At 45.7% G+C, this 27,346-nt stretch overlaps 1 protein-coding gene across 4 annotated transcripts; it reads right to left on the minus strand.

The window, feature by feature from the left end:
* TMLHE (trimethyllysine hydroxylase, epsilon) lies at positions 1 to 27,219 on the minus strand. Of its 4 annotated transcripts, XM_088664571.1 has the most exons (9): positions 26,878 to 26,919; positions 20,445 to 20,602; positions 16,290 to 16,471; positions 15,484 to 15,660; positions 11,826 to 12,105; positions 9,875 to 9,994; positions 5,862 to 6,098; positions 3,527 to 3,665; positions 1 to 1,448 (listed from the first exon to the last, which is right to left on the minus strand). In XM_088664571.1, the coding sequence occupies exons 3-9, from the start codon at positions 16,468 to 16,470 to the stop codon at positions 1,317 to 1,319; spliced, it is 1,266 nt and encodes a 421-aa protein (XP_088520697.1). In that variant the 5' UTR covers position 16,471; positions 20,445 to 20,602; positions 26,878 to 26,919; the 3' UTR covers positions 1 to 1,316. The 4 variants fall into 4 exon arrangements, with proteins under 4 accessions (XP_088520697.1, XP_034958874.2, XP_060126631.1 ...); XM_035102983.3 differs by lacking the exon at positions 20,445 to 20,602 and having other exon boundaries at positions 26,878 to 27,219; XM_060270648.2 differs by lacking the exons at positions 20,445 to 20,602; positions 26,878 to 26,919 and adding an exon at positions 19,660 to 20,058.
* Positions 27,220 to 27,346: the final 127 nt, after the last annotated feature.

The following is a 27,346-nucleotide window of genomic DNA, read 5'->3' on the forward strand; positions in this document are numbered from 1 at the left end:
TTGAATTATTATTATTTAATTGTGGTGACGTGTCATGAAACCACCCCATTGAGGAAGACAACCGTGGTTACCCATACCTTGTTCCTGGTTGACAAGGGGCCCCCATAACAGAGCAAGCTTCAGGGCCCCAAAAATGTAGGCCCACCACTGGTTTTATGGCAAGTCAGTGCGTTTTCCCACCTGTATGGAGGAACATTGCCTCATTTTGTGCTGGCATCCTTGGTACTAGATATGAGTACCAGCACCTCATTTTTTTTAACCAAAGAAACCACAGCTGGGAACCCCTTCCTCATTCATCTTGTTCCAGTAACTTCAAAAACGTGAAAAGTCAGTCCTGCTGCCATGTCTGTCGGCCTCCATGCTCATTTTGCTTTGGGGACCATGAGCTCTGCCCCAGAGTCCTGCCCTGACAGTGCCACTGCTCCTAATTCAATTACTTTCCTATTGCTGACAAGGTGAGAGGCTATCAACGAAGTAGGAGTAAATCCTTGGCAGGCCAAAGCAAAAAGAAAGGAAAAGAAAAAGCACAAGGCAAAAATATATATTCAAGAACCAAAATGAAGAGAGGGCAACAAGGTGGTTTCAGATGGACTAGGAGGAGCTATCATGGCAAAAGAAAAACAACGCAGGATATGGGGAAGGGGAAGATGTCTCTGCGCACAAATTGTCGTTTGCAGATCTGGTAAGGAAGGACCCCCAGCATAATTTTCTGGCTCCAGCCATGCAGCTTTCCTCCCTCGCCACAAAATTTCCTGTACCTGCTTTCCTATCAATATGGCAAGTTTGAGCCATCAGCAGGCAATGGGGAGAACCCTAAAAGCTTCCAACACCTGGCACTTGCTTATCTTTGAAGGTGTTTGGAGACTGGCAGCGGGTGGAGAGAGTTCTCTCCCCCACACTTCTAAGGACACTCACTGGTCCTTTGGTGAGCAAAACTATGGAGTGCCGGTGTAAAGAATGCCAGCTGAGCAAAGTTAGCATTACAGTTCAGTTTCAACAGCAAAAAGGCACAACAAGATCTGGCACCTCGAGTGCTGCAGCGGACGTTGATTCCTTCACGCACCAAATGAGTCCATTGTGCCGTGAAAGCCAAAGGGAGTTGGACAACAAAAGACCCCCCCAAAATGGGATAGTGTGTGTGTGTGTGTGTGTGTGTGTAGGCAAATAAACTGCCTGGGCTGGCTGACAATCAAGTAATCCCATGGGGAACTCTCCTCCTCTTGCGAGCAGAAGGTCAAGTCTGTGAGGTATATTGCGAAAAGCTCTCTCTCATTCCTGGATCCGCAATCCCCAAAATTCCGGAAGCCTGGGACAAGCTAGGCTTGCAGCCCCAGGAAGCGGGCTGTATTCAGCACGTCATCTCTAGTTAGGTAGCAGCCACAGAGCTGGCGGTAACCTGTGAAAGACTCCCGGCCATGCAGAACTCGCCAGTTGTCCACAAACAGGGCCTGCAGAAAGAACGAATGGGAAATTTGTGTCCATGCCGCAAGGTTCTTCATATACCTGTTACATCATTGGCATCTGGTTAGGTAATATTAGCAGGAACAGACACGTAGCTTGTCTCCCCAATTCTTTTGGAAATGGAAGACAAGCTGAGGAAGCTGCTTTATACAAGGGTCAGAAGATCTGTCCACCCAACCCAGGGTTGTCTGCACAGCTTTGCATTACAACTCTCTTAGTGGGGGGTAGGAGAGCTGAAAATAATGCCATTATATTTTGCATCTGGCAACCAATGAACCCCTTTGGTTTCAGACAGTACACAGGTACAAGAGTCTAAAAAGCCTGGAACACAAGTTCTCATAGCCCTCTAGTGGCTATGGTGGATCATTGACCACAGTGAAATGTATTTACTAGACGTGTATACCTGATTCCAACCAAACTAAGCCTCCTGATGTATATTGTGCTCTAGGAGGCTGAGTTTGGTCAGAATCAAGCATATACTTCCAGAGTTAATGCTAAAAACATTACTTCTGGTCAATGAGCCACCATAGCTGCTGGAAGACCATATGAAAATTTGCATCCCAGGCTTCTTAGACCTGTCTACCCATGCATTAGCTGAAACCAAAGGGGTGCATTGGTTACCAGATGTGATTCCCCCGCACCCCAGCTCTCCTACATCACTATCTGGGCCTCAGGCAGAGGGGTCTTTCCCAACACTTGAAATGGAGAGGCCACGTATTGAAGGAGCATGTGTCTGTCTGTGTATAAAACTGTGTGTAGCTGTGATGAGGCTACTTAGTACAGCAATAATGGGGGTAAGTGACCTGGCTCCTTTCTCCCTCCACCCCAACTTTGAAAGGTGGGTTGGTCCGCACACCTGCCAATCATCTGGAGTCATTTGTGGCATCGCAGAGGGCCTTCTTGGCATTTGCACTCACTCTGTAGAACACCCTCCTGTCAGATGTCAAGGAAACAAACAACTATCTGACTTTTAGAAAACATCTGAAGGCAGCCCTGTATAGGGAAGTTTTTAAATATTTGATGTTTTACTGTTTAAAAACATTTAGCTAAACGTTTTTACTTTGTTGGAAGCCACCCAGTCTAGATGGGCAGCATATAAATAATAAATTATCACCATAACAATAATCAGGGGATGACTTCAGAAGGTCTCTCTCTCAGCACCTCTCAACTGATGGCTGCTGAGAGCAGCCCCAATCTGAGCCACATCTTTACTTGCTCTACACCAGGCATCCCCAAACTTGGCCCTCCAGCTGTTTTGGGACTACAATTCCCATCATCCCTGACCACTGGTCCTGTTAGCTAGGGATCATGGGAGTTGTAGTCCCAAAACAGCTGGAGGGCCAAGTTTGGGGATGCCTGCTCTACACCATATGTCACATATGATGTCAGACCTTGGACAGATGGGCATGGTTTGGGTAAAAACAGCCTCACGGGCTAAACTGGCCTGTGGGCTTGAAGTTCCCCACAATATGAACATAAACAACTACTTTATACCGAGAATTGAGTGTCTGTTGCCCACTTCACTCTTGAGCAGATGTTAGTTTAGTGTTAAGTTAGTGCTGGGAGCCTTAGTATGTTCCCTTCGTGTTTCCCCTGAGATGCTTGAAAGAGATAACAAGGATGGTTCAGATATAGCACACATATATTTCTGCCCTCCTGCGTGGAAGAGGTTGGACACAAAGCGAAGAACAGCCCTGTTGGATCAAGCCAAAAAGGCTCCACAAGTACAGCGTTCTGCTATCACTGTGTTCAACCAGATGCCTATTGAGAAGCTTGCAGGGAAGACCCGAGCAGCCCTCTCCCCACCTGTGATTCCTAGCAAGTGGCAGTATCTCTGGCAGTGGGGATAGAACACAGCCATTGTTGTCACTAGGAGACATGAATAGCCTTCTTCTCTGTGATCATGTCCAACCCTCTTTTAGTGCCATCCAAATTGCTGGCAATCTCTACCTCTTGTGGGGGCTAATTCTGTAGTTTAGCAATGGAAGAGCACTTAGGTCTGAGCTGCTAGTACCAAATGCCTCCACACCAAAGCCACATGCTGATCTGCTCGTCATGACTTTACCTTGCCCGGCTTCAGCTTCACCCAGAGCTCATTCTCTGGTCTCCTTAGCTCGGCGGTGAGAGTGCGGTGTGCACTGTACCAGCGGTGCACAGTGTCGTAAGGCACCGTGTTAATGACGGCTCGGTCGTAGTTGTTGTACCTAAAATAAAGCAGCAGACGGGAACATCCACAGTGCACTACTTAAGAATTGCAATCACCACATGAGAACAAGTAGGTCTCTAAGGATCCACATGGCAGAGACAGGACTGCTAGAAGTGCTATCTATTTATCAGTGGGAGCAAACGTTTTGTGTATATCAGAGGAGGGGAACCTGTTGTTAAGACTTCAGTTTCTACCAGCTAGTAAGGCTAATGGCCAGGAATGATGGGAACTGTAGTAGAGTAACATCTGTGAAGCCAAAAGTTCCTTATACCTGTGCACACATAAACTGTACTTGCGTTTTCTGTAAAAATTACGGGGAAGGACAGGAATAGTGTAAGGTGTGCACAGCCATTAAATTTGCCCAAATGGTGCATCTTTTAGTAGCTTCACCCCTGTGATTTTTTTTAAAAAAGCAAACATTAATTTTTGGGGAGTCATTCTATTCAGTAGGAACTTGCCAGGGGGTGGGGGCAGGAGGTAATTTTGCAGCACAATTTGATTTCCCTTCTTGACCAGTCAGATTCTGTAATAAAGTGGCAAATATTTTATCAGCACAAGATCCACCACGGAGCCTCACCTGGGCTCTGGTACAGGACTATTTGCTGCGAAGCAGCATGCTGGGATGGCTAGAGGAACAAAAAAGGACTGTAGATATATCTAGGATCAAAACCCTGCTCAGCTCTGGCTGAACTCTGACTGCTTAAGGCCTCATCTGCACTATACATTTAAAGCAGTATTGTGTCACTTTAAAACAGTCACAGCCTGGGAACTGTAGTTTGGTAAGTGTGCTGAGTTGTTAGGAGAACAACTATTCCCTCCACAGAACTACAGTTCCCAGTGTTTCCCAGGAAGAGGTACTGGTGGTTAAACCACTCGGGCATCTCTTCTGGTGGTGGAACATGCAATTCGACCATGTTTGCATGAACACAAACTGCTCCAACTGATGTTGCCACAACTCCAGAATCCAGTAGTGCCCAGCATACCAAGTCAGAGGTTGCAGAGTCACCCCCTAAGGAGTCACAATGGGTTCTTGATACAGAACCTGATGCTGGAGACCAGGGGGGCTGCTAAACTGGAGTCTGGTGGGCCCCCTGGACCAGATTCCTCAACACCAATAATAATAATAATAATAATAATAATAATAATAATAATAATAATAATAATAATATATTTATACCCCGCCCATCTGGCTGGGTTTCCCCAGCCACTCTGGGTGGCTTCCAACAGAAAAATAAAATACAATAATTTATTAAACATTAAAAGCCTCCCTAAACAGGGCCGCCTTCAGTTGTCTTTTAAAAGTAAAATAGTTGCTTATTGCCTTGACATCTGTTGGGAGGGCGTTCCACAGGGCAGGCGCCACTACCGAGAAGGCCCTCTGCTTGGTTCCCTGCAACTTGGCTTCTCGCAATGAGGGAACCACCAGAAGGCCCTCGGTGCTGGACCTCAGTGTCTGGGCAGAATGATGGGGGTGGAGACGCTCCTTCAGGTATACTGGACCGAGGCCATTTAGGGCTTTAAAGGTCAGCACCAACACCTTGAACTGTGCTCGGAAACATACTGGGAGCCAATGTAGATCTTTCAAGACCGGTGTTATGTGGTCTCGGCAGCCGCTCCCAGTCACCAGTCTAGCTGCCGCATTCTGGATTAGTTGTAGTTTCCGGGTCACCTTCAAAGGTAGCCCCACGTAGAGCGCATTGCAGTAGTCCAAGTGGGAGATAACTAGAGCATGCACCACTCAGGTGAGACAGTCTGCAGGCAGGTAGGGTCTCAGCCTGTCTACCAGATGGAGCTGATAGACAGCTGCCCTGGACACAGAATTGACCTGCGCCTCCATGGACAGCTGTGAGTCCAAAACGACTCCCAGGTAGCGCACCTGGTCCTTAAGGGGCACAGTTACCCCATTCAGGACCAGGGAGTCCCGCACACCTGCCCGCCTCCTGTCCCCCACAAACAGTACTTCTGTCTTGTCAGGATTCAACCTCAAGATCCAGGACCCTCACAGGTGCTTTCCCTGGGCCTGAGAAGAGCTGCCTGTCTACAGGCCCATGTGTGGCCTCTTTAAAGACTGTAGCTATCACAAAGGGGGTAGAGCCTAGGACTGGTGACAGAGGCTCAAATGGCCTCAGTCCACCTCTAGCATTCGAGTGGTCTGTGGTGCTGCATAGACCAGTGCAGACACCGGCCAGCTCACCTGATTAAGTAGATCTCGTTGTTCCAAGGGTAGACATTCAAGACAGGCCCAACCCCAATCATGTGGTTGTGGCAGCCCCCCACATTCTCGATATATTCGTGCTTCAGTGGCACCTTGGTCAGGAGCTCAAAGTCATCCGGGGCTTGCTGGAGCACCTGCTCTGCTGCGTAGAAGCCATCCACAAGCAGTGTACGACCACCTGTCCCTTCGTGCCGGAGGCAGTGAAAAACCTGGATGCTGTGGGGGGCAAGGAAGGAGCCGGTCACTTGGTGGCAATAAGTACATTCAGATGGCGGGGGGGGGGGTATCCTGTTAATGCTCCTGTACTGTTCCTTTCACAATGTATTACCTGTTGCATTATGGAGCTTTGGCTTTTTGACCAATATACTGTACCAGCTAAATGTTGTGCTAAATGTCACTGGGTGTGGTGTGACCCAGCAATTGTAGAAAGTCACTCTTTCTGCATGTGTGCTTCCATTTCCCCATGGGAACCACAGGAAAGAGCTGTAGGCTGGCATTATCACCCCAATTTTCGCCAATTACTCCCACGATCTTCTGGGTTAATGCAGTTGCATGCTGGTTTTGTTCTGGAAGTAATTAACATGGAAATGAGCACAAAACTTCCACTATGTTTCACTAGATTTCCAAAAGTGGCCTTAATGTCATGCGAAAGTTCAAATATAATGTGGAAACTGAATGCAGCCTGGAAAGTGATTGTGTTGTGGCTCTAAGAGTGGTCCCGACAGGTCAGATCAACAAACTCTCTTGTGGTCCTTTGCAGTGGCCTTGTTCTAAACCAGGCGTGGGACACTAGACCTGGCCAACAGTCATAATAATAATAATTTATTATTTATACCCCGCCCATCTGGCCGGGTTTCCCCAGCCACTCTGGGCGGCTTCCAACAGAAACATTAAAATACACTAATTTCTTAAACATTAAAAGCCTCCCTAAACAGGGCTGCCTTCGGATGTCTTCTAAAAATCTGGTAGCTGTTTTCCTTTTTGACATCTGATGGGAGGGCGTTCCACAGGGCAGGCACCACCACCGAGAAGGCCCTCTGCCTGGTTCCCTGCAACTTGGCTTCTCGCAATGAGGGAACCGCCAGAAGGCCCTCGGAGCTGGACCTCAGTGTCCGGGCAGAACGATGGGGGTGGAGACGCTCCTTCAGGTATACTGGACCGAGGCCACTTAGGGCTTTAAAGGTCAGCACCAACACTTTGAACTGTGCTAGGAAACATACTGGGAGCCAATGTAGATCTTTCAAGACCGGTGTTATGTGGTCTCGGCGGCCGCTCCCAGTCACCAATCTAGCTGCCGCATTCTGGATTAGTTGTAGTTTCCGGGTCACCTTCGAAGGTAGCCCCACGTAGAGCGCATTGCAGTAGTCCAAGCGGGAGATAACCAGAGCATGCACCACTCTAGTGAGACAATCTGCAGGCAGGTAGGGTCTCAGCCTGCGTACCAGGTGGAGCTGATAGACAGCTGCCCTGGACACAGAATTGACCTGTGCCTCCATGGACAGCTGTGAGTCCAGAATGACTCCCAGGCTGCGCACCTGGTCCTTCAGGGGCACAGTTACCCCATTCAGGACCAGGGAGTCCTCCACACCTGCCCGCCTCCTGTCCCCCACAAACAGTACTTCTGTCTTGTCAGGATTCAACCTCAATCTGTTAGCTGCCATCCATCCTCCAACCACCTCCAGGCGCTCACACAAGACCTTCACTGCCTTCACTGGTTCTGATTTGAAAGAGAGGTAGAGCTGGGTATCGTCCGCATACTGATGGACACCCAGCCCAAACCCCCTGATGAGCTCTCCCAGCGGCTGCATGTAGATGTTAAAAAGCATGGGGGAGAGGACAGAACCCTGAGGCACCCCACAAGTGAGAGCCCAGGGGTCCGAACACTCATCCCCCACCACCACTTTCTGAACACGGCCCAGTAGGAAGGAGCGGAACCACTGTATGACAGTGCCCCCAGCTCCCAACCCCTCTAGACGGTCCAGAAGGATGTTATGGTCGATGGTGTCAAAAGCCGCTGAGAGATCCAGCAGAACTAGGAAACAGCTGTCACCTTTGTCCCTAGCCCGCCGGAGATCATCGACCAGTGCGACCAAGGCAGTTTCAGTCCCATGATGAGGCCTGAATCCCGACTGGAAGGGATCCAAATGGTCCGCTTCTTCCAGGCGTGCCTGGAGTTGTTCAGCAACCACCTGCTCAATCACCTTGCCCAAGAATGGAAGATTTGAGACTGGGCGATAGTTGGCCATATTGGCCGCATCTAAAGATGGTTTTTTAAGAAGCAGTTTAATAACCGCCTCTTTCAGCGGGTCTGGGAAGGCTCCCTCACAGAGAGAAGCATTCACCAACCCGCGAAGCCCATCGCCCAGCCCTTTCCGGCTAGCTTTTATAAGCCAGGATGGGCAAGGATCAAGGAGACAGGTGGTTGGTTTCACTCGTCCAAGCAGCCTTGTCCACATCCTCGGAGGTAACAGATTGGAATTGATCCCACACAACTGGACTAGACAGGTCTCTAGCACTCTCCCGCCCCGGCCCTGTTCCCACGGTGGAGTCTACCTCCCTCCGAATCTGAGCGACTTTATCTGCAAAAAACTTTGCAAAAGCATTGCAGGAGATATTGGGGTCCCTATCAGGCCCCGATGACGAAGGTGGTTCGGATAGATTGCGGACCACCTGGAATAGTCTCCTGCTGCTGTTTTCTGCAGATGCGATAGAAATGGTGAAGAAGGTCCTCTTTGCCGTCGCTATTGCCACTTGGTAGGCTCAAAGTTGAACTCTAGCCCGTGTTCGGTCAGATTCAGGATTCTTGTCTCTCCCCTTGTCCCCAATATGACAGATGAGCAGAGCCGGCCACCTGCCAATCATCCCAAGCCACAATGTCAGGTTTCACATTCTTGTCTGTGTGGTTTGAAACCAAATAGTGCAGGTGAAAAGCAAGCCCTGTGCTCTGTTAAGCATGGAAAATGAGCTGCGTGTTGGTGCTTCAAAGCCCCATGCAAAGGGCTTTTCAGGAACCATTGATCAGCTGACTGGCAGTGCCCCTACCGCCTCTCTTTTGGCTCAGCCATGTCATATGTGGCATCAGGTGTAGAGCAGGTGGGTAAGGCTTGGTGGGCCAAATGGGGAGGCCTAACAGGCATAACTAGGTCCGTGGGCCAGGGGTTCCCCACTGCTGTTTTTGACATTACTCTTGTCTTTACCGCTTTGGCTCCTGGCTCATTAAAAGAAGTCTAGTCCCTGGGAGGAAATGTATCCATTCCCTGATACAGAAGGTATCTCAAGTAGAACAGCACCTGGTTCCTCCTTGCTTTGGGCTCCTGGAACATCAGACTTCAGGTTGATGCCAAAAGGTTATTGAATCTAATTTTCTGGATGTGAACCACTGAATGCCGCCCATATGCACCTGCTTCAGTCAACTGCATTTAGTTAGGGAATAAGGCTAAAACTTACAGGGTTCAAAGGTGGGGTGGGAATGGGGTAGTTTTTGGAAGATTTAGCACAGATTTTAAAAAGTGTTTCACGCAGTTCAAACTATAGAACTCTCTCTCCCAGGAGGCAGTGATGGAGGTCTTTAAAAGAGGATTAGGCAAATTCATAGAGGAGGAGGCTATCAATGGCTTCTAGCTCCACAGTCAGAGGCAGCAATACCAGCTGTTGGAAACCACAGGAGGGGAGAGTTGTCCTTGTGCTCATGCTCTGCTCCCTGGCATACCACAGGCTTCTGGTTGGCTACTGTGAGAGAAAGGATGCTGGACTAGATGGGCCATGTAAATTTGTTAAACAATTCAAGCCTCAGGATAACTTAAAATATGTCTGCATTACTTACTTAATCACCTAGACAATGCTTGGACGGAAGCCCAATGTAGGCTGTTCTAAAGAGGTAACCAGGATAGAAGTATTAAACATAATAATGTGGTTACACCTGATTGTGACAAAAAGGTACAGTGCATTTGTGACTTGTGTCAGTCCCTGCCTCTTAGGCCATTAGAACATACCCACAGGGTTCCTGGAAATAAGTGGTATCTGTGTGACGGTCCAAAGCCAGCTTGGTGTACGCTGTGTCTCCCCGGGAGAAGTCAGAGGTGAAGTGCCACATCCTGCCATAGATAGTCTCCCTGGAAAAGGAGAGAGAGAGAGAGAAGCACACACATAAAGTCCTCTGTGTTGGCACCAACCACTGAAGCCATGGCAGGTGGGCTTGTTGACAATTCATGTGAATGGGCAGGTGACGCAACACCTGTGCAGACCAATTCTATCTATGCTTGCTCAGAAGAAATTTCCACAGACTTAGAAGCGTGCATAGTGTTAGATCTTTCGATGAAGGGGCAGTATATAAATCTAATAAATAAATAAATTACAAGAACAGGTGAGTTCCTGAAAATACACATCTCGGGTATCAAAGTCCAGGGGAAAGAGGAGTGTCTTCAGCATAAGGCAGAAACAATATGATGAAGGTGCCAGACACATCTCTGTGAGGAGGGATTTCTACAACTTAAACTGCTGTCAAAGAGAATGCCCTTTTCTGGGCCATTGAACTTCTGAGTGTGATGGAACTGCCAAGAGGGTCTCTCTCTGCTTATCTAAACACCCGCAATCAGCTAACCATATTCCTACTTCAGCTATTTCTCTCTGAACCCAGTCCTGAATTCCCTTCTGGGGTTAAGGATACCAAGTCCAAATCTTGTATGCACATGTCAATCTTTCAGGAGTGACAAAATTTACTAAAGCGAGAACGAATCTGGGTGGATTTGAGAAGATGAAAAGAGAATCCAGCCTTAAGAACAAGCTGTGCATGGGAGGGGTTGAAAGGAACAATTATCAGACACAGCAGCAAGATAGACTAGAAGCTCCCAGGCCAAAGAGGCTGCTTAGGCCACTTCCAGGCTGGAGAGAAAGGGAGCCGGCAGGCAGGCAGCTGGTATAAATCCCTTCTTTCCTAATCCCCCAGGGCAATCCAGGGTCAGCCTGACAATTGCAGTTTAAATTGGAAGGGGCGGAGAAGAGAAACATTCCTTGTCCTTTCCTCTGACGTCCCAAGCACTGCTTTGGTCTTTGGGTCTCCAGGGGCTGAGGCTGTTTCTCCTAACCTTTCCAGGGAAAACAGGAAGCAGTGATTGGCGTGAACACTAAAATGTTCCCAGTCTGCCAAAAGAACTTGCTCCTTGTTCTATGCTCAACTCTGGCAGCTCTTGAACAAATGCTAAAGGAAAAGATGGTACTCTTCTTTATTGTGAGTGGGAAGAAAAATAAACATTTCCCCCCCAGTTCTGTGTATCAACACAATAATGCTCAATAGACACCAGCATGGAGCACATTATCTAGTGCAGCAGAAGAAATGCCACAACCACCAGGGCCCAGATGCAACTGATGCAGGTAGACAAGGACTAAACAAACCTAGAGCACTCCAGATTTTTTGGACTGCAACTCCCATCAGCCTCATCTAGCACAGGAGCTGATGGGCATTGCAGTCTAAAACACCTAGAGGGCACCAGGCATCTGAAGGCTGGATTAAACCATATCTCAGTGGTAGAACACACGTTTTTCATTTAGATGGTGCTTTGCAAGATAATAAAATGCACTTTTTAAAAAGTACTCACGTTGCATTTATTAAGTGATTTGCAGCTCTCATCCTGTCTAAATTCTTTTAACACAGGGGTGGAGAAGATAGAGCACTTCAGATGTCTCCAGACTAAAATAATCCATAGCCACTGGCTGGGTCTGATGAGAGCTTGAGTCCAATAACATCTGCAGGGTCAGATGTCAATGTTTCCAAGTCTCTTTCCAGCCCTATGAGCATTAGCAGGAGATGCTGAATGCAAAGGCTGCAGACTCTAGAATGCTACACTCCATTCTGAGCTCAGTCAGAGGAGAAACACAGCAGTGTTGTAACCCAACCCAGGCAAGCCCCTGACATATTTCCACTTACCATAACACCCACACAGTTACCTGATCAAGCTGATCCTCTCTGCTAAGATCTCGGTGTCTTCTTTGGTTGGGGGGACGTTTTCCACAAATGAGATCCCGTAGAGCAAGAAGTTCTGCAGGAACTCTTTCAGGCCCTCGTTGGTCTCCAGGAAGCTCTGGCAGTCCACTGAGGGCACCTGGGCTTCCTGGTAGATCTGAGCATTCCAGAGAATGCGTGGCTGCATGACCTGCTGCTTCTGCCCTTCATAGCTGTTCTTCAGCAGCCATTCCAACCCGTACCTCGTCACGTGGCCATCTGGCCCTGGGAGACAGACAGGATTAGTGCAAATATTTTTCTAAATGCTAAAGGCAGATCTGGGTAACTGATAAGCCTTTTATGATCAGAGGAAAAAAAGAGAGAGAGAGAGAGACAGACAGACACACACACACACACACACACACACACACAGACACAGAGAGAGAGAGAGAGAGAGAGAGAGAGAGAGAGAGAGAGAGAGAGAGAGAGAGAGTCCACAGTCTGTTTCTTCCAGCAGCCTTTTATGCAACCCTTTGATCTGCTATGGAGCATCAATGCAACCCAGGGCTAGGGAAAACTGTTGTTGGGAGTCCAGATGTTGTTGGACTCCAACTTCCATCAGCCCCTGACAGCACAACCAATGATCAGGGGTGATGGAAGTTGGACTCTAAACAACAGAAAAAGCCACAGGCTCCCCAGTCCTGATCAAACATAAAGGCTCACCTTCTTCTATGTGAAGCTGTGCCAGTCCTGCATTAACTCTGCTATATTTTGCTGGGTTGGTTCTATGCCTAGATTTATGCAACTGGTATTGGGCTGCATACTGGGGTTATTTTGAGTGCATGTTGGGATTTTCTGGGGCTTATGCTTGTTCTGCCTTTACTACTTGTATCTGCCTTGAGCTTCTTTGCAGAGTAAGGTAGAAATTGAGATGTAAAAATAAAACAAAACTGAATGAAATACTGATTGAAAGAGTGGTTTGGCTTGATAAGGTTTAGCATATGGCTGAAATGACCAAACTTGCTGAACTTCTTGTTCTGTATGTTTATAATGAAAATTGTCAAGTAAATAAGCGGTAACAACTTCACTTTCATCTAAAACCAGAGCCAGCCAGAGGGCAGTTGTTTCTCTTGCCCTCAGTTTACAGAAGGGCTTCTTCTCAAAGCAACACTAAATCAAGGGAGAAGCTTGCATGTTTCCCATTGGCCCCTGTGAGAACAGAATGCTGGAGGGGTTGGGCTTTTGGCTTTACACAGCAGGACTCTTATCAGCTTATGTGGGTACAGGGAAACACATATAATGATCACAGGGTCTCTTCTAGGGCTGTTCCCTAAGAATTAAACCTCTGTATTATGCTTTACCTAAGTAAGAAATTACTTTTTAGTTATTAAAGGTAAAGGGACCCCTGACCATTAGGTCTAGTCGTGACTGACTCTGGGGTTGCGGTGCTCAACTTGCGTTATTGGCCGAGGGAGCCGGCATACAGCTTCCAGGTCATGTGGCCAGCATGACAAAGCCGCTTCTGGCAAACCAGAGCAGCACATGGAAACACTGTTTACCTGCACTTTGAGGCGCTTTCGAGCTGCTAGATTGGCAGGAGCTGGGACCAAGCAATGGGAGCTCACCCCATTGCGGGGATTTGAACCGCCGACCTTCTGATCGGCAAGTCCTAGGCTCTGTGGTTTAATCCACAGCGCCACCCGTGTCCCTTTTAGTTATTAGGTACTAGCTAAATATTAAATAGAAGTAGACTGTATTGATGTTCTGTTGAAGTTTCCAAATACCAGTTTCCTGTAACCAAGCAGCTAACAGCACATTATGTAGTTAAAAACAAGGAGGCTATTAATCTTGCTAAAAACAGGCGCAAATCATACCTGCAAGAACAGAATGCCCAAGGAGCTGTAGGTTTCATCCATGGGCAGAATCATCGAAAGCAGGAAATAATGTTGGATATTTTAAGACTCTTTGCCATTTTAGAAATGAAAATTAATAGTCACAGGTGGAGAGACAATGAAGTATACAGAAAATTCTGTGCTGTTGTGATATGGAATGGGTGTGGTGCTTCATCAATGGAGTTTTGTTTTCTTATACTGCTTCTGAGTTTGTAAGTCTGGAAGCTTTTGCTGTGAAAGGGTGTGATTGGTTTACTTGTTTTTGTTTATTTATTTTGCTATTAAATAAAAATCCTTATTGGACATTTGTCTGCGGCGATGTGGTATGTGACATTTGCTGAAGCTCGAAAGCCTATGTCTTGGGAAAAATTGCTGAGTTCTCAGCAACCTTTGACCCCTAATAGTTGAAGATTCCTTCCACATTCTTCCGCGAATGCTGGTTACTCATTCACTAGAAGGAGTCTTTAAATGGTTTTGGCTGTTATTTTGTATTAAGAATTGTTAAGAGACAGAATAAGAATATTGCTCAGTCAGTTCAGAAAGACAGCTCAGTGAAGTAAGCCTGAAGTCCAAACTAACAGGAGTTCAGAAGTGTCCAGTACATATAGTATACAGTAAAAAGCAAAAGAAACAACCGAATAAATATAGGGGTATAAAATTCAAGTCCACGGGAAAGGGTCTATTTTAAGGATCTATTTATATCTATTTGTATTATTTAATAGCAAATTTTGATTAAACCTACTTTTGACAATTAAGCTTGCTTTTTAATCCAAGAACACATGAGACAGTATGAGGGAATGAGGGTGTGAGAATGTGTGTGAAGCTGCAATTGGAATGAGAATGGAAACTTGATGACTATATAAGGTAACATCTAAATGGATTCCTATGAGAAGGAGATACCAACAATTAAGCTCAATATTTGAGCAATATTTAAGATAACATCTAAATGGATTCAAAGAAGAAGGTATAATAATTTTAAAGTGTCCACATAGTTAACACTGCCTGTTAAGTATTTGTTTAAATGTCTTAGAGAATTTTTATGGTTTTGAGTATGGAATTGGCTGTTTGCTGAAATGATGTTGCTTACAGTATTTGGTTTAGCTACTTCCCGTGGTTAAAGTACAAAAGGTATTTACAAGTCAGCACTGTATTACAGAGTTTTGAAGTATAATAACTGAGAAAAATGTGATTAAGTCCTCTAAAAAATATTAATTAATCCAAAAACGTAGTTGCATATGATTTGAGAATACTTCTTTGTTAATTCCTGAATCCTGTCAGGAATATCCTTTCTGTTTTTGCTTCTTTGCAGATTTTGTAGACCTGCCTCAGCAAAAGGGCAACAAGAGCGACAAGGAAAACAACCATTTATGTTTTATGCTATGTCTTATTTACTTGCTATCAGTCTTGTGGCCATAACAGAACCATATTTGAACTCATTTTATTATAACTTAACTTTTAAATCCTTAAGAAATCCTATGGACTCCTCCTGTGTTGGATATTTATTTATTTATTTACCTTAAGAAGCAAATTCTTGGTATCAGGATCGCTAGCAAAGTCATGAAGACGTGTGTGAACCCGTCTTTTACAGGTTCCTTTTCTTTAGATGTTCAAAGAACTTCGAGTTTCCCCCTTCTTTTACCACAAATAAAGAAACGGAAAAAGCCTCTTGGTTTCTTCTTTACTCAAGTTGTGCTCTTGAGAAATCCTTCTATGCATCCTCCCCTTCTCCCTCCTCATCTAAACCCCAGGAAATAATGCTCCATGGACTCACAGGTGAGAAAGAGTGTTGTTTCATCCACACGGATGCTCTTTGGCCTGATGCGCAGATCCACACTGGCTGTGTCCAAGCTGCGCTGGTTGGTCTTGGTATTGTAGCAGGAAGCCGAGCGGCAGTGATCACGGAGCCAGACGTAGTCGAAGCGCATGAGGACATCCCCATATTTCAGCTCTAGGAAATACACACACACACACACACACACACACACACACACACACACACACACACCACTTGGCTAAATGCAAGAAACAATAAGGAGGATTCCCCCCCCCAAATGAAATCCCATTCTTTGCTAGAAACTGTTAATAGCAGCTAATTTAGGTCACATGCACCCCACACATTTAAAGCAACCCCAAAGAATCCTAGGACCTGGAGCTCCCACAGCCGTGACTATTAAAGTGGCATGAATGTGCTTCAAATGTACAATGTGGATGCGACCTTCTAATAATGAACACATTCTGCAAGTGTGCATGGCAACACAGCCAAGATGGCACCGACTTGCAAGAAGTCAGCTTCAAGCAAGCTTGGGGGAATTCTGAGGTTTACAAAAATACAAAAAAACTCTTGGGGGAGGGAGACCCTAAAGAAAAAGAGGACCCACACAGCTCATTGAAGGCTGAGTTTGCTCTAAAGGCATGGAATGCTGACTAACTGCATGGAGGGAACAACTGAATGTCCTAAGAAAGCGGCACGGCTGGCTGACATCTTGAATGGAAGCGCTTTTGCCCAGGAAACCACTCACATGTTCTGACTTTTATCCTTCCCAGCCCTTCAAAGCCCCTCACCCCCAGGCTCCTTACCCAAGTGATCATCGTTTAACTGCCAGGCACACTTTAGCGACTCTGGGACTGTGTGATGCCAACGGGTCAGACTTGGAAGGGTTTTCCTGAAGTTGAGCAGCCATGGCGCTCGGCACCTGGGACTTTTCTTCAGCACCCGCTGGGAGCTAGAGAGCAGGTGAATCAGCTGACGACCCCACATCCTGGGAAAGGGAGACCAAACAGAGAAAGACCCTCACTCACACATGCCATTGTTAGAAAGAGTTTCAAAACCACACTGCAATCCATGCTTGACGTTCTGCATGCAAAGAGCTGTGTGTGTGGCGATATAAGAAGAGAAAAACACTTTGGATAAAACCCTGGATTACAGCTGAGCCACCTGATATGCAGCTGGTCTCTTGCCGGGGGGTGGGGGCTGCGGCATCCTCAGCCAAGATGCTGATTTGGGGGGTTGCTGCTGGGTTTTGTCCTTTGCATACGAACAGGTAAGCAGGGCTGTTGTGCAACAGAATTCCATGCAGCTGAAAATACCTTCCCTCCTTCCCAACCAACCCTGCATGGGGTTTATCTGCATTCACCTGGAGGGGAACCTTTAGAACAACCAAGAGTCATCTGCAATGAAGAGAAAAGGCCAAGGCCATGTTGTGGGTTAATGATCACACCCACATCTCCTTGCTAAATCAGACCACAGTTAAGAGACTGCTGTTCTGGGTGGTAACGGGACTTGCAGCGTGTCAGCTGCTAGGCTGTGTGATGACAGCAGGAAAGAGAATTAGGCCAGTAGCTCTTGTGTCTTTTGCTGGCAACAGTCACGTAAATGGCCTGCTGCAATCAATCAGTCCTCTGCACCTGGCAATTATATGCTAGGAACCATGGTGTGGCACAGCAGCACAGGTCCTGCTAACTTGTTCTGCTGGGAGACATGACTGAGTAGAGATTGGCTGCAAATAAGTGGATTTAGGAACATATGGGGTTGTCCGATTATCAGGTCAGAGTACTTGTTCATATAGCTCAGTATTGCCTATTCTGACTGGCAGAGCTGTTTAGGGTCTCAGGAAGAGGGGAACAGGTTATAGCCCAGTGGATAAACACATGCTTTTCATATAGAAGGTGTCAATCTCCATCATCTCCAAGTAAGGTGGGGAAATATTCCTGCCTGAAACCCTTGAGAGCTACTGCCAGTCACTGCAGACAACACTGAGTTAGATGGATCAATAGTCTGGGCTTGGGGTAAAGCAGCTTCCCATGTTCTCAGATATGGTGTCCCTACCTGCAAGAACACTCCCACTCTTCCCAAATCCTAGTGACAACTAATCAGGGATTTCTCAATGCCAGCAGCATCCTTACTTGACTACACTGGTTTAGGTCACACAACAGAGGGGTCAAGCAGGTATGCTAATCTTTATGGCGGTATTTCACAAAGTTATGCAACTGACTTTATATCTCAGCTCAAGGCAAAAACAGAACTGGTATGGCAGCGATGGAAAGAAAACACAAGAGGAGGGAAGGAGGGCTGCAGTAAGTTGCTCATAACTGTAGAAAAACTCCAAAAGCAGGACCCAGAGCACTAATTCAACCATTCTCACAGCAATTATTTTGTGACCGTGCTAGCATGAAATGTAAGGTTTGGCAGGGTCTAAACATTCATTTCATCCAAGGCTGGTTAAATACATTTTGGCACCTGAGATGAACCACAAAGATCTACACTGGGGACAAAGGGGGAACGCTGCAGCAGCAGCAACAGTGAGCAATGCATTCATTGCAGGTTGGATCTGCTGCCCCTGTGGATCCTGCTGCCTGAGGCGGTCACCTCATCTTGCCTCATGGGTGGGCTAACCGTCCTTTCATCTACTAAGAACTTCAATCCTAGGTACATTTACTGGCCAGCTGCAATTCCCAGCATTTTAATTTTATCCAGATTATAATTTTATTGTTGTTGTTTATTAAATTTCTATACTGCCCTTCATCTGAGGATCACAGGGCAGTTTACAATATGCATTGTTGGTACAGCACCACTAGAACCAAGTTAAACAGACCAAAACAACCAACTGGGTTCAATTCCCAGCATCTCTAGATATGGCGGAGAAAAATTCCCTGCCAGAAACCCTGAGATCCACAGTGCCAGTCAGCTAGATGAACCAATGTATAGTAGATGAACTCAGTATAGCGTGTTTCTCCAAAAATAAGACACCGTCTTATATTTATTTTTCCTCAAAAACACACACACAGTGGCTTATTTTCAGGGGATGTCTTATTTTTTTATTTATTAAGTATGGTACAGTTTAACCTAGAAGGTTAAACTGCCTATTACTATGTCTTATTTTCGGGGTATGTCTTATTTTCGGAGAAACACGGCAGTATAAGGAAGCTCCCCATGTTCGTAGTGTAACAGGAAGCTCAGTGGTAGATGCATCATTTGTGTGCAAAAGATTTCATGTTCAAGCCCTGATATCCCCACATAGGTTTCCTGCCTGAAACGCTGGAGAGCAGCTGCCAGTTAGTGCAGACAAAACCAAGCTAGATAGACCAAGGGTTCAACTGTATACAAGTCAGTTTCCTATTACAGCTTTTTAAAGAGAGTTGACAAAGAAGATACCATGAAGCAATTCACATGAAGAGCATAACATAGACATCAAAGTTCACATTTATCATCAACAGATAAGTTAGCAAGAATAGCTGCAGCTGATCCTTTGAGACCCTTACCTGCTAGACTGTGGCTATGATGCTGCTCTCAAAGCATAAAGCAAGGGACATGATATACTTTTATCAGACTGATTTTTGCTGCTACAAGAAGTTGCAAACTTTCGAGTTTCAGGTGAATTGCCTGTTGGCAGCAAAGGTGCATTTTTCAACCACCTGCTTTCTATTGCTGAGGTTCTGTACCTTTTTTTGTTTTGTTTAACCAAGAGCTCTGTGAAATGCAAAAAGCTTGAATTTCCCCCCCAATGCCAATTTAAGCTTATCTGATAAAAAGGCTCTTTAATTAGAGTCAGCAAGAAAAACCACTTCTGCTATGTTATTCTAATGCATTTGCTCCCGAAACTCTTTCCAAAGAGAAAAGAAACTAAATCACACATTGGTAAAATGCAGACATAAAACACAGAGAAAAATATGATCCTTATGTTAAATCAAGAGAGGAACAACCAACAGGGCACTCAGCACCATAAACTGCAGAAATAGTTCTTAGATCCCCACTTTTGATTCCTAGAAAACAGCTCGAGAGAGAGAGAAAAACAAACCTGAAGAGCAGAAGTGCTCATTTCGACATGACATTTCTCTAAGCATCAATGAGAAATTTGAATGACTACAATTCCAAGAGCCTAACTGGCATGAATGTGTATGCAGAAACTGAAAAGAAAGATATTAAAAACCTATGTTTGCTCCAACAAACCTGCCAACAAGACTCTCCTGGGTTGCCAAGAGCCTGGAGTTAAAAGCTGTTATCTCCTTCCCCACACACAGTCTCTATCACCTTTCCCGTTGCAGTATCAAAGGTTGCCAGGGACAGACTGAATATATTTCACAGCTAAAGGGCTCACAATCTTTGATCTAATATTCTGTATGGTCAATTCCATGCATGAGAGGCTGGTTACCAGGGCAAGATGGGGCAGAGCCCAACCATTATTTTTACTCCTGCACTGCTTAAATGCCCACAGTATCTTTGCAAGGGAGTAAAATGGGGAGAAAAGCAGAACTAAATGACCACACGTCTGGTGACCCCTTGGCTACCCCTGCCAGGTCCAGTGATTACCAGCTGGCACTGATCCCAGGTGCTCGTGGCTCAGATCCAGAGATTTTGCATGCACCTTTAACCTTTACCATTTAGCATGTTTAAGGAGCCAGGCAGGCAGGCAGGCAGGCAGGCAGGCAGGCAGGCAGGCAGGCAGGCAGGCAGGCAGGCAGGCAGACACACACACAGATCAACAATGGAAATTTGCATCAGCCACCAATCATGGCAATTTACATACAATGTACAAACATATACACATAGCTAAGCAGATAAAATTGCCAAATTAAATTTAGAATTAGAAATCAAGGTGCATGACCATGGCTCTTACGAAGACCAGTTGGTAACAGTTCAGAGGTAAATTTTCTGTTATCCTCAACATCCCTGAACATGTCCTTGTTTTTTTAGGGAAAGGCTGAGCAATTACTTTGTCGTCAAGCAAAGTTTACCTCCGAGCTTCAGCTGAACATAAGCAGGATGAAATCCGCAGCTCATTCCACCCAAGTACAAACTCAGTGATGATCTGGAGCGTTTAAGGGAAGGAAGTGGTCATCTCCTTGGTGGAGACAACAGACTCTTGCTTCAAGGGGGCCTGACTGTGCTAGATCTGACCCAAGAGGTGAAACGTGAGATGGAATAAAGGAGAGTGATCAAGAATTGTCAGCAAATCCAAAAACAGCAGAAAGGACCAGCCATGCATAGGGCACGTATTCCTGGGGCAAGAGCAGAAATTGAGGAAAAGGCAGGAAGGCAGTGCAGCTGCAGCCCGTGGGAAGCTGTTGAGCAACAGAACAGCTTCCCTGTGAGGATCTAAGGAGGGGGAAACAGTCCTTCAGCTACCAGTATATCCCCTCCCTGAAGTTGGTCAGAGGTCAAGGCAGCTTATTGGTGCTTTTTTAAAAAAAAAATATATATGAAAAAGCAAAGTAAGCAAAGCAAAGAGCTAAGTGCTTTCCAAGGGGGGAAAAATGAAATGAAAGGAAGGCCATGGTGACTTCAGGTCTCCAGAGGGGTTTTTTTGCTCTGTTCGCACAGAGGATGCTATGACTACAGAGATACAGCATGATAGGTTCCAAGAGTTCCACGTATAAATAAAAACACATATACTCAAACACTTGGAACAAACTATCCTCGCACAAGCAACTTGAGGCTTCTGGAGCTTGCGTACCAAAAGATTTACACCCCCAACCAAGACAGAAAGCTTAAAACCTCCTTTCCCACTGGGTTTCCCCATTTCTCTGCCAAGATGCCCTCACAAGGCTATCCGCAGAGGCAAATTTAGGGTAGTGTGGCCGGTTCAGTTGCACTATGATGCAGAATGGATGGTGTGTGTGTGTGTGTGTGTGTGTGTGTGTGTGTGTGTGTGTGTCAAAATTTGGCATCCCACATAGATTCCGCTGAAATTTGAGACGCCCAGGTCTGTCACTGAAATCCAAGTTCCCGCACACTCTTGCAAGTGCATCCCAGATCTGGCGCATAGAGAGGGCCTTGCTTCTCCGGCAAGGAAAAAAACAACAACCCCTGCACAAAAAGAGCTTTGAAGCTCTCAGATTTTCTTGCACTTAAAACGTGCAATTTCAACTGCATGTGGTTAAAATTGCACAAGTTAAATGTGCATAAGATGTGATTATATTGTATAACAGCTCGGCTGCTGCAAAACAACAACATTCCAGTATATACAGTACTAACATAGATGCATGCACCCATCTCCAACTCCAAAGGCGCTTTCTAGGTCACGGTTCCACTCAGTTAACGTGTCATACCTTCCTCTGAGATGCTACAGGGTAGCCCAAAAGTAGGTATACTTTTAAGAAAAAAGAATGAATGAATTCTTTTCTTTACAGTACTGATATTGTGAATGATGAGAACAAAGAAAGTGGATCCCAAAGCTGTACACCTACTTTTGGCCCACCCTGCATTAGGTGTTAAGGTAGGTGGAAGGGGAACCTTTATCCATACAGCAAGACCGGTCCTCCCTTGAGGGTGTCCAGTGGTGGGTAGGTTCAGAAGTAAAAGCAGGCACCGCAATGGAATTGACTTGTTGTATGGCTGGTATGTTCCAGCCACACAACAAGTCCGAGGTTTCTACACCTCTCACATTTCTTCAACCTTTATCCAGTTGAGCAAGTTTCAGCCAGGCAAAAGATCTCAGAGTAGGGCTGGTAAGGGGTGTGGCCTGAGGCGAATCTTAAGGGCCAGACTGAGAGGTTTGGAGGGCTACACGCATGTGAGGAGCTCAAGCAAGCCAGTGCCTTCCCCTTTAATGTAATCTTTCAACTGACCCTCAACATTTCATGGATCCTGGAGACCACAACTTATTAGTGCAGCTTTTGAGCCATAAGTGATTGCTCATTTTCCGAAGTGGTTTTCACGGCTATGGTTAAATTATTTTGGTCTCTCTCTCTCTCTCTCTCTCTCTCGTGTTTTTCAGCATTTAATGGCTGCCTTTCTGTATTTATTAGAATCTTCAAACTGTTTTTTAAGTTAAGTTAGGCATAGGTTTCAAAATGAATAAACAAGTAAAACCTATGGGTGCTTTTACTTGAGAACTGAAGAGCGAAACTCTAAGTACGTCTACAAGCATAGGTGACACCATCCAGTTTCTGTTGAATTGCTGTTCCATCATGAAGGGTTCAGATGCTTGGATGGCTGACAGCACACAACTAGTGATGTGGCGTTGCCAAAAAAAAAAAAAAAACCAATTGGAAAATTGGCGGGGGGGGGGGGGCAGGGGAACCACCTATGAAAAACAGGCTAATTTGCATGGAATGATTTGAGTGATTTACATATTTTTTTGGTTCGTATTGGAAATTTTTTCGATGTCATCAACAAGCAGTCAAATTCACCATGTTTATTTTAATTGTATTTAGCAAGCAAAGATTTCAAAAAGTACTCTGTGCCAGTCTATTGTCGGGATGCACCAAAAGCATTTGACCTCAAATATCTGAAGGGTAAATTGAAAGCTTACTTAATGCGGTTTAAATGTTACATTTTGCAGAATGTTTTACTGGAATGTTTATGAAAATGAAATGACAATAGCAAGGGTTTCCTTTACATTGTTTAAAAACTACTAAAGTGCTGAAAGCTGTTGACACGCTAATAAGCTTTAGCAACCCAAAGAACTGTGTGTGATATGCTGACTCGCAAATTTGCTAGGGATAATCACCTGAAAAACATTAATTACAGCTCTGGAGCTGCCAAGTTTGCCTAATATTATCCACTGTTACTAATAAACTTATGAAACACAATTTTCAGCAGGGGTAAAAAGCACTGGAATTTTCCTGCCTCAAATCACTGACTGCTATGATGGTTCAGGTTGATGAGAGTTGGGAGTCCAATAACATCAGCAAGACTAGAGATTCTTCACTCCTGATTACACACATACAAAATTAAAAAACCCAGCCATGGACTGATGGCAAAAGAAAACCATGCCAAGAAGATTAACATGTCATTATGTATTACAAGAAGTTTATTTAGTACCAGCAGTGTGTTAAATACTTCATGGAACACAGAAGTTATGTAGCAATGCCTAGAAGATTTAGGAATATAGGAAACTGTCTTATACTGAGTCAGGCCATTTGTCCATTTAGCTCAATATTCTCCACACCAGGCACCCCCAAACTGTGGCCCTCCAAAAGTTTTGGCCTACAACTCCCATGATCCCTATCTAACAGGACCAGTGGTCAGGGATGATGGGAATTGTAGTCCAAAACATCTGGAGGACCAAAGTTTGGGGATGCCTGCTCTACACTGACTGGAAGATGGTTTCAGACAGAAGAAGCTCCCAAACGTACCTGGAAATGCCAGGGTTTGAACGTGAGACATTCTGCCTAATGGTGACTTGTGGATGTATGAGCAAGGATTGTCAAAGTGTAATCAGGATGGGGAGTCCTCATACAGTATAGCAATGGCTGGGCAGGTAAACTACAGCGAGGTGGTTTAGCCACAAGCTTTCACAACCTGGGACCTTCCAGGTGTTTTGGACAACACCTTTCACCATTCCTGACCATGGACTAGACTATGTTTGCTGGGGCCGATGAGAGTTGGATTCCAGAACATTTGGATGGCTCCAGGGTTGGGGAGGGCTGTGTACAGTTTTGTTCTGCAATTAAGGCAAGCCACAGCTAAGATGATAGAAGGGTACATTGATAACTTAGCAGATGGCAAGGCACCTGCAGAGCACAGAGAAGCTACATTAGGATCAGGCCAGTAAGTCTGGACTAACTCACAGTGACACTAAAAGCCATGTAAACATTCAGCAGAGCTCAGATTTACTTCCAGGTGCTTCAGCAGCTCAAAAAAATTATGTGCCAGACAAACAAAAAAAGCCAGGCAAGTCTTTGTTCCTCCTTGACATCCCTTCTCTGGTGGAGTCCTCAAAGCCAAAAGGCAACTTCAAACACACTTTCCAATTGCATACAGGCAACCACTGTTTTGCATGGGGAAGGGGTGTTCCTTTCCTGACCCCCACAGGTGTTGGCAGAGCAAGTGTGAGCCAGCATGATGCTTGTGTGCACAGTTGTGTGTCAATGCCTGAAACGGTTGCTGCCTGTAGTTTATTTTTTAACACTGTATATACCGCTTAATTGTAATAAAACTGCAAAGCCATTTGGGGTAGCCAACATGGTACCTTTCAGAAGTTGTTTAACTCCAATTTCCATCAGTCCTAACAAGCATTGCCATTAATCAGGGATGATGGGAGTTGTAGCCCAACAACATCTGGAGGGCACCACGTTGGGTACTACAATATGAACAGGAAAGGACATTAAGTTGCCTTCTTGCCAGCAGCAAGATACTTTTATTTCAACTGTTACTCTAACCATGGAAAACACACACAAACAGTTTATTTTTTTAAAAAAACAACAACAACCCATGACAAGAAATTGCTTGGGCTTCCACAAATGTTTTCATCCCATCTTTTAGAAATTTGTAACTGATTTTAGAGCCACGTTCAGTTTGGGATAAATACAGAGTGTTTTGTTCAGTTTGCCTAAAATACAGACAGGAAATCTGTGGCCCTCCAGATGTTGGTGAACTACAACTCCCATCATCCCTGATTGTTGGTCATGTTGGCTTGGATTGATGGGAGTCCATAATCTAGATCAGGGGTGCAAACCTGTGGCATTCCAGATGTTTCTGGACTATAACTTCCATCAGCCCCAGCCAGCCTAGCCGGTGATCAAGGATGATGGGAGGTGTAGTCCAATATCTGGAGGGTCTCAGGTTGTGCACTCCTTATCTGGAGGTTCCCCATCCCTGGTATGAAGAGCGGGATAATGGCTTGGAAGTCAGGGTAAACAAGGAATAAACCATTCAGATCTGGGAGCTGGTCTTTGACTGTAACAAATTATTATAATTGTTATCATTCAGATGTGGCAAAGGCTAGTTCAGTGATGGGAGATGCATGTTGCACGCAAATGATTCTAGTCCAATTCCTGAGTTATCAGATTAACAGGTGCTAGGAAGGAAGCCCACAAAAGACCTTTGCTCAAACCTTAAAGAGCCATAACCCAATATCTGTCATGTTTTTCTTCACATCAGAGTTGTGCCATATGCCTTAATGCAGTAGAATATAGCAGATTGTGGTTCTTAGCACCCAGCAGTTCCTTATATGCAGATGGGAAAGAGTGGAAGGGAAATAATAGTGTCAAATGTATTAGAGAGGAAGACATAACAGCTGCTTGTGGAATGCTAGGCCAAAGCAAACAGGTTTTTGCAGTAGTTAAAATGAGTATTCCACTTGCACAAAACGTCCTAGTGAAATGCTGGTAGAAACGACATTTTGTTAGAGCCAAGGAACATAACAGAAAGTGTTATACTTATTTATTTCCATTGAAAATAGTCAGGAGGGGAGCATGGCTACTCCATTAAACAAATATGGACTACACAAGTCGTTAGCATACATGAGTGCAGAGGCACCTCAGCTAATCTCTTTGTGTGGCCCCTGACAATATACCGTAAACATATAGCCCACAACCTGAACAAATGACAAAAAAACCCCCTCTTTTCCCAGTTCTGACTTGCAACAGAGACAGCAGCAGAGGAGGAACACAGGGAGCACGATTCAACCCAAGCAGATTCATTGTGGGGAACGTACTTGATGCTAATAAAAACATGAGTACATCCGTTAGATTTGCAAGGGGGAGCTTCCCCAGGGCAAACCCTTCCATCTAGATATGCCCCGGGATTGACATCTCAGCATTCCTTTCAATAATCAAGCAACAGGTTTGGTAGGATTTCATTTTTTTGTGCCAGATTCAGGTATACAAACATGCCACCAAGTCATGAAATTTGGCTTTCATGGTGTATTTTTCTGCCTTTATTTTCCCTCATTATCTGCTATCTATTTATTTGGAAAATACCGGTACTACCACTGCACTGCTCCCATGATTATGTTTTCTTCTTTGTACTTTTGAATTTACATTAATAAACCCACACCCCCTGTAAAACCCATCAACAGATGCCACTATTTCATATCTAAACAAGAAAGAGGGGGGGGTAGAGCGCTCAGGTCTGCCTATGGGCTGCAATCCTGCCACTTACTCGGGAGTAACTCTCAGTGAACTGACAATCGGACTTCTGAGGAAACTGAACAAGCATGCACGGCGCCCTCTACACCAGCTGCCCTTTTCTCTCCCTACCCCAATAATCCCTTATGGGTTGTGACTGTTTTTTCGGCGGGGAAAATGCACTCTGGGCGTGCTCAGAGGCACTTTCTCCTGGGGGCTCACATGTCCCACCGGCGAGCTGTCTCAATTAAGCGCAATAAAAGACACCCCCACGAATGCTTCCGAAGTTCTGTATCCTCCTCCCCACCCCTGCTCCCCTTTACTGCTTTGCGCCCACGCCCACGCCCCCCACGTTCAGCTCAGCATCCCTTACCTTCGAAGGTATCCGCACCGCCAGCCAACAGACCGCCCCGCCCCTACAGGAGGAGGAGGAGGAGGCGGAACCCAGCGACCATAGAGTGCGCGGAGCAGAGAGGTCTCAGGAAGATGACTCTATTGGGAGAAGCAAAGAGGAGAACCATAATAAAATCCGGTTGCTATTTTAACCGTTGGAGCGACCAAGGCTCAGAGATAGCAAGCTCCACCATGTGGTTTTTCTGTCCGTGCCCCGCACATGGCCATCCCACGGGAGCAGGAAGGAACGTTTGGCTGTAATCCCGCCCCCTATGCAGATAGAGGATTGTAGGGCTTTTTGGAGTGAGTTGGCCGCTCGGCTCAAGGGGCTTCAGTCTCTGCGTATCGATTTCCGGTTCTTGACAGCAGCTGTTAGGCTCCTCCATGTGCGGGGCAGGAGCTGCGGGAAAGGCATAGGGAGTTAACGTTAAAATGTAAGGATCTGGCGA

The sequence above is a fragment of the Zootoca vivipara genome, chromosome Z2, assembly GCF_965207765.1.
Source record: "Zootoca vivipara chromosome Z2, rZooViv2.hap1.1, whole genome shotgun sequence".
Lineage (NCBI taxonomy): Eukaryota > Metazoa > Chordata > Lepidosauria > Squamata > Lacertidae > Zootoca > Zootoca vivipara.

What these genes read in the sequence shown, in the direction of transcription:
- TMLHE (XM_035102983.3), bottom strand. Translation starts at nt 16,470, where the DNA reads ATGTGGGGTCGTCAGCTGATTCACCTGCTCTCTAGCTCCCAGCGGGTG. An exon ending in AACAACACTCTTTCTCACCT is followed by an intron (nt 12,106 to 15,483) that starts GTGAGTCCATGG and finishes TCTGTCTCCCAG; the next exon opens with GGCCAGATGGCCACGTGACG. An exon ending in TATTTCCAGGAACCCTGTGG is followed by an intron (nt 6,099 to 9,874) that starts GTATGTTCTAAT and finishes TGCCCCCCACAG; the next exon opens with CATCCAGGTTTTTCACTGCC.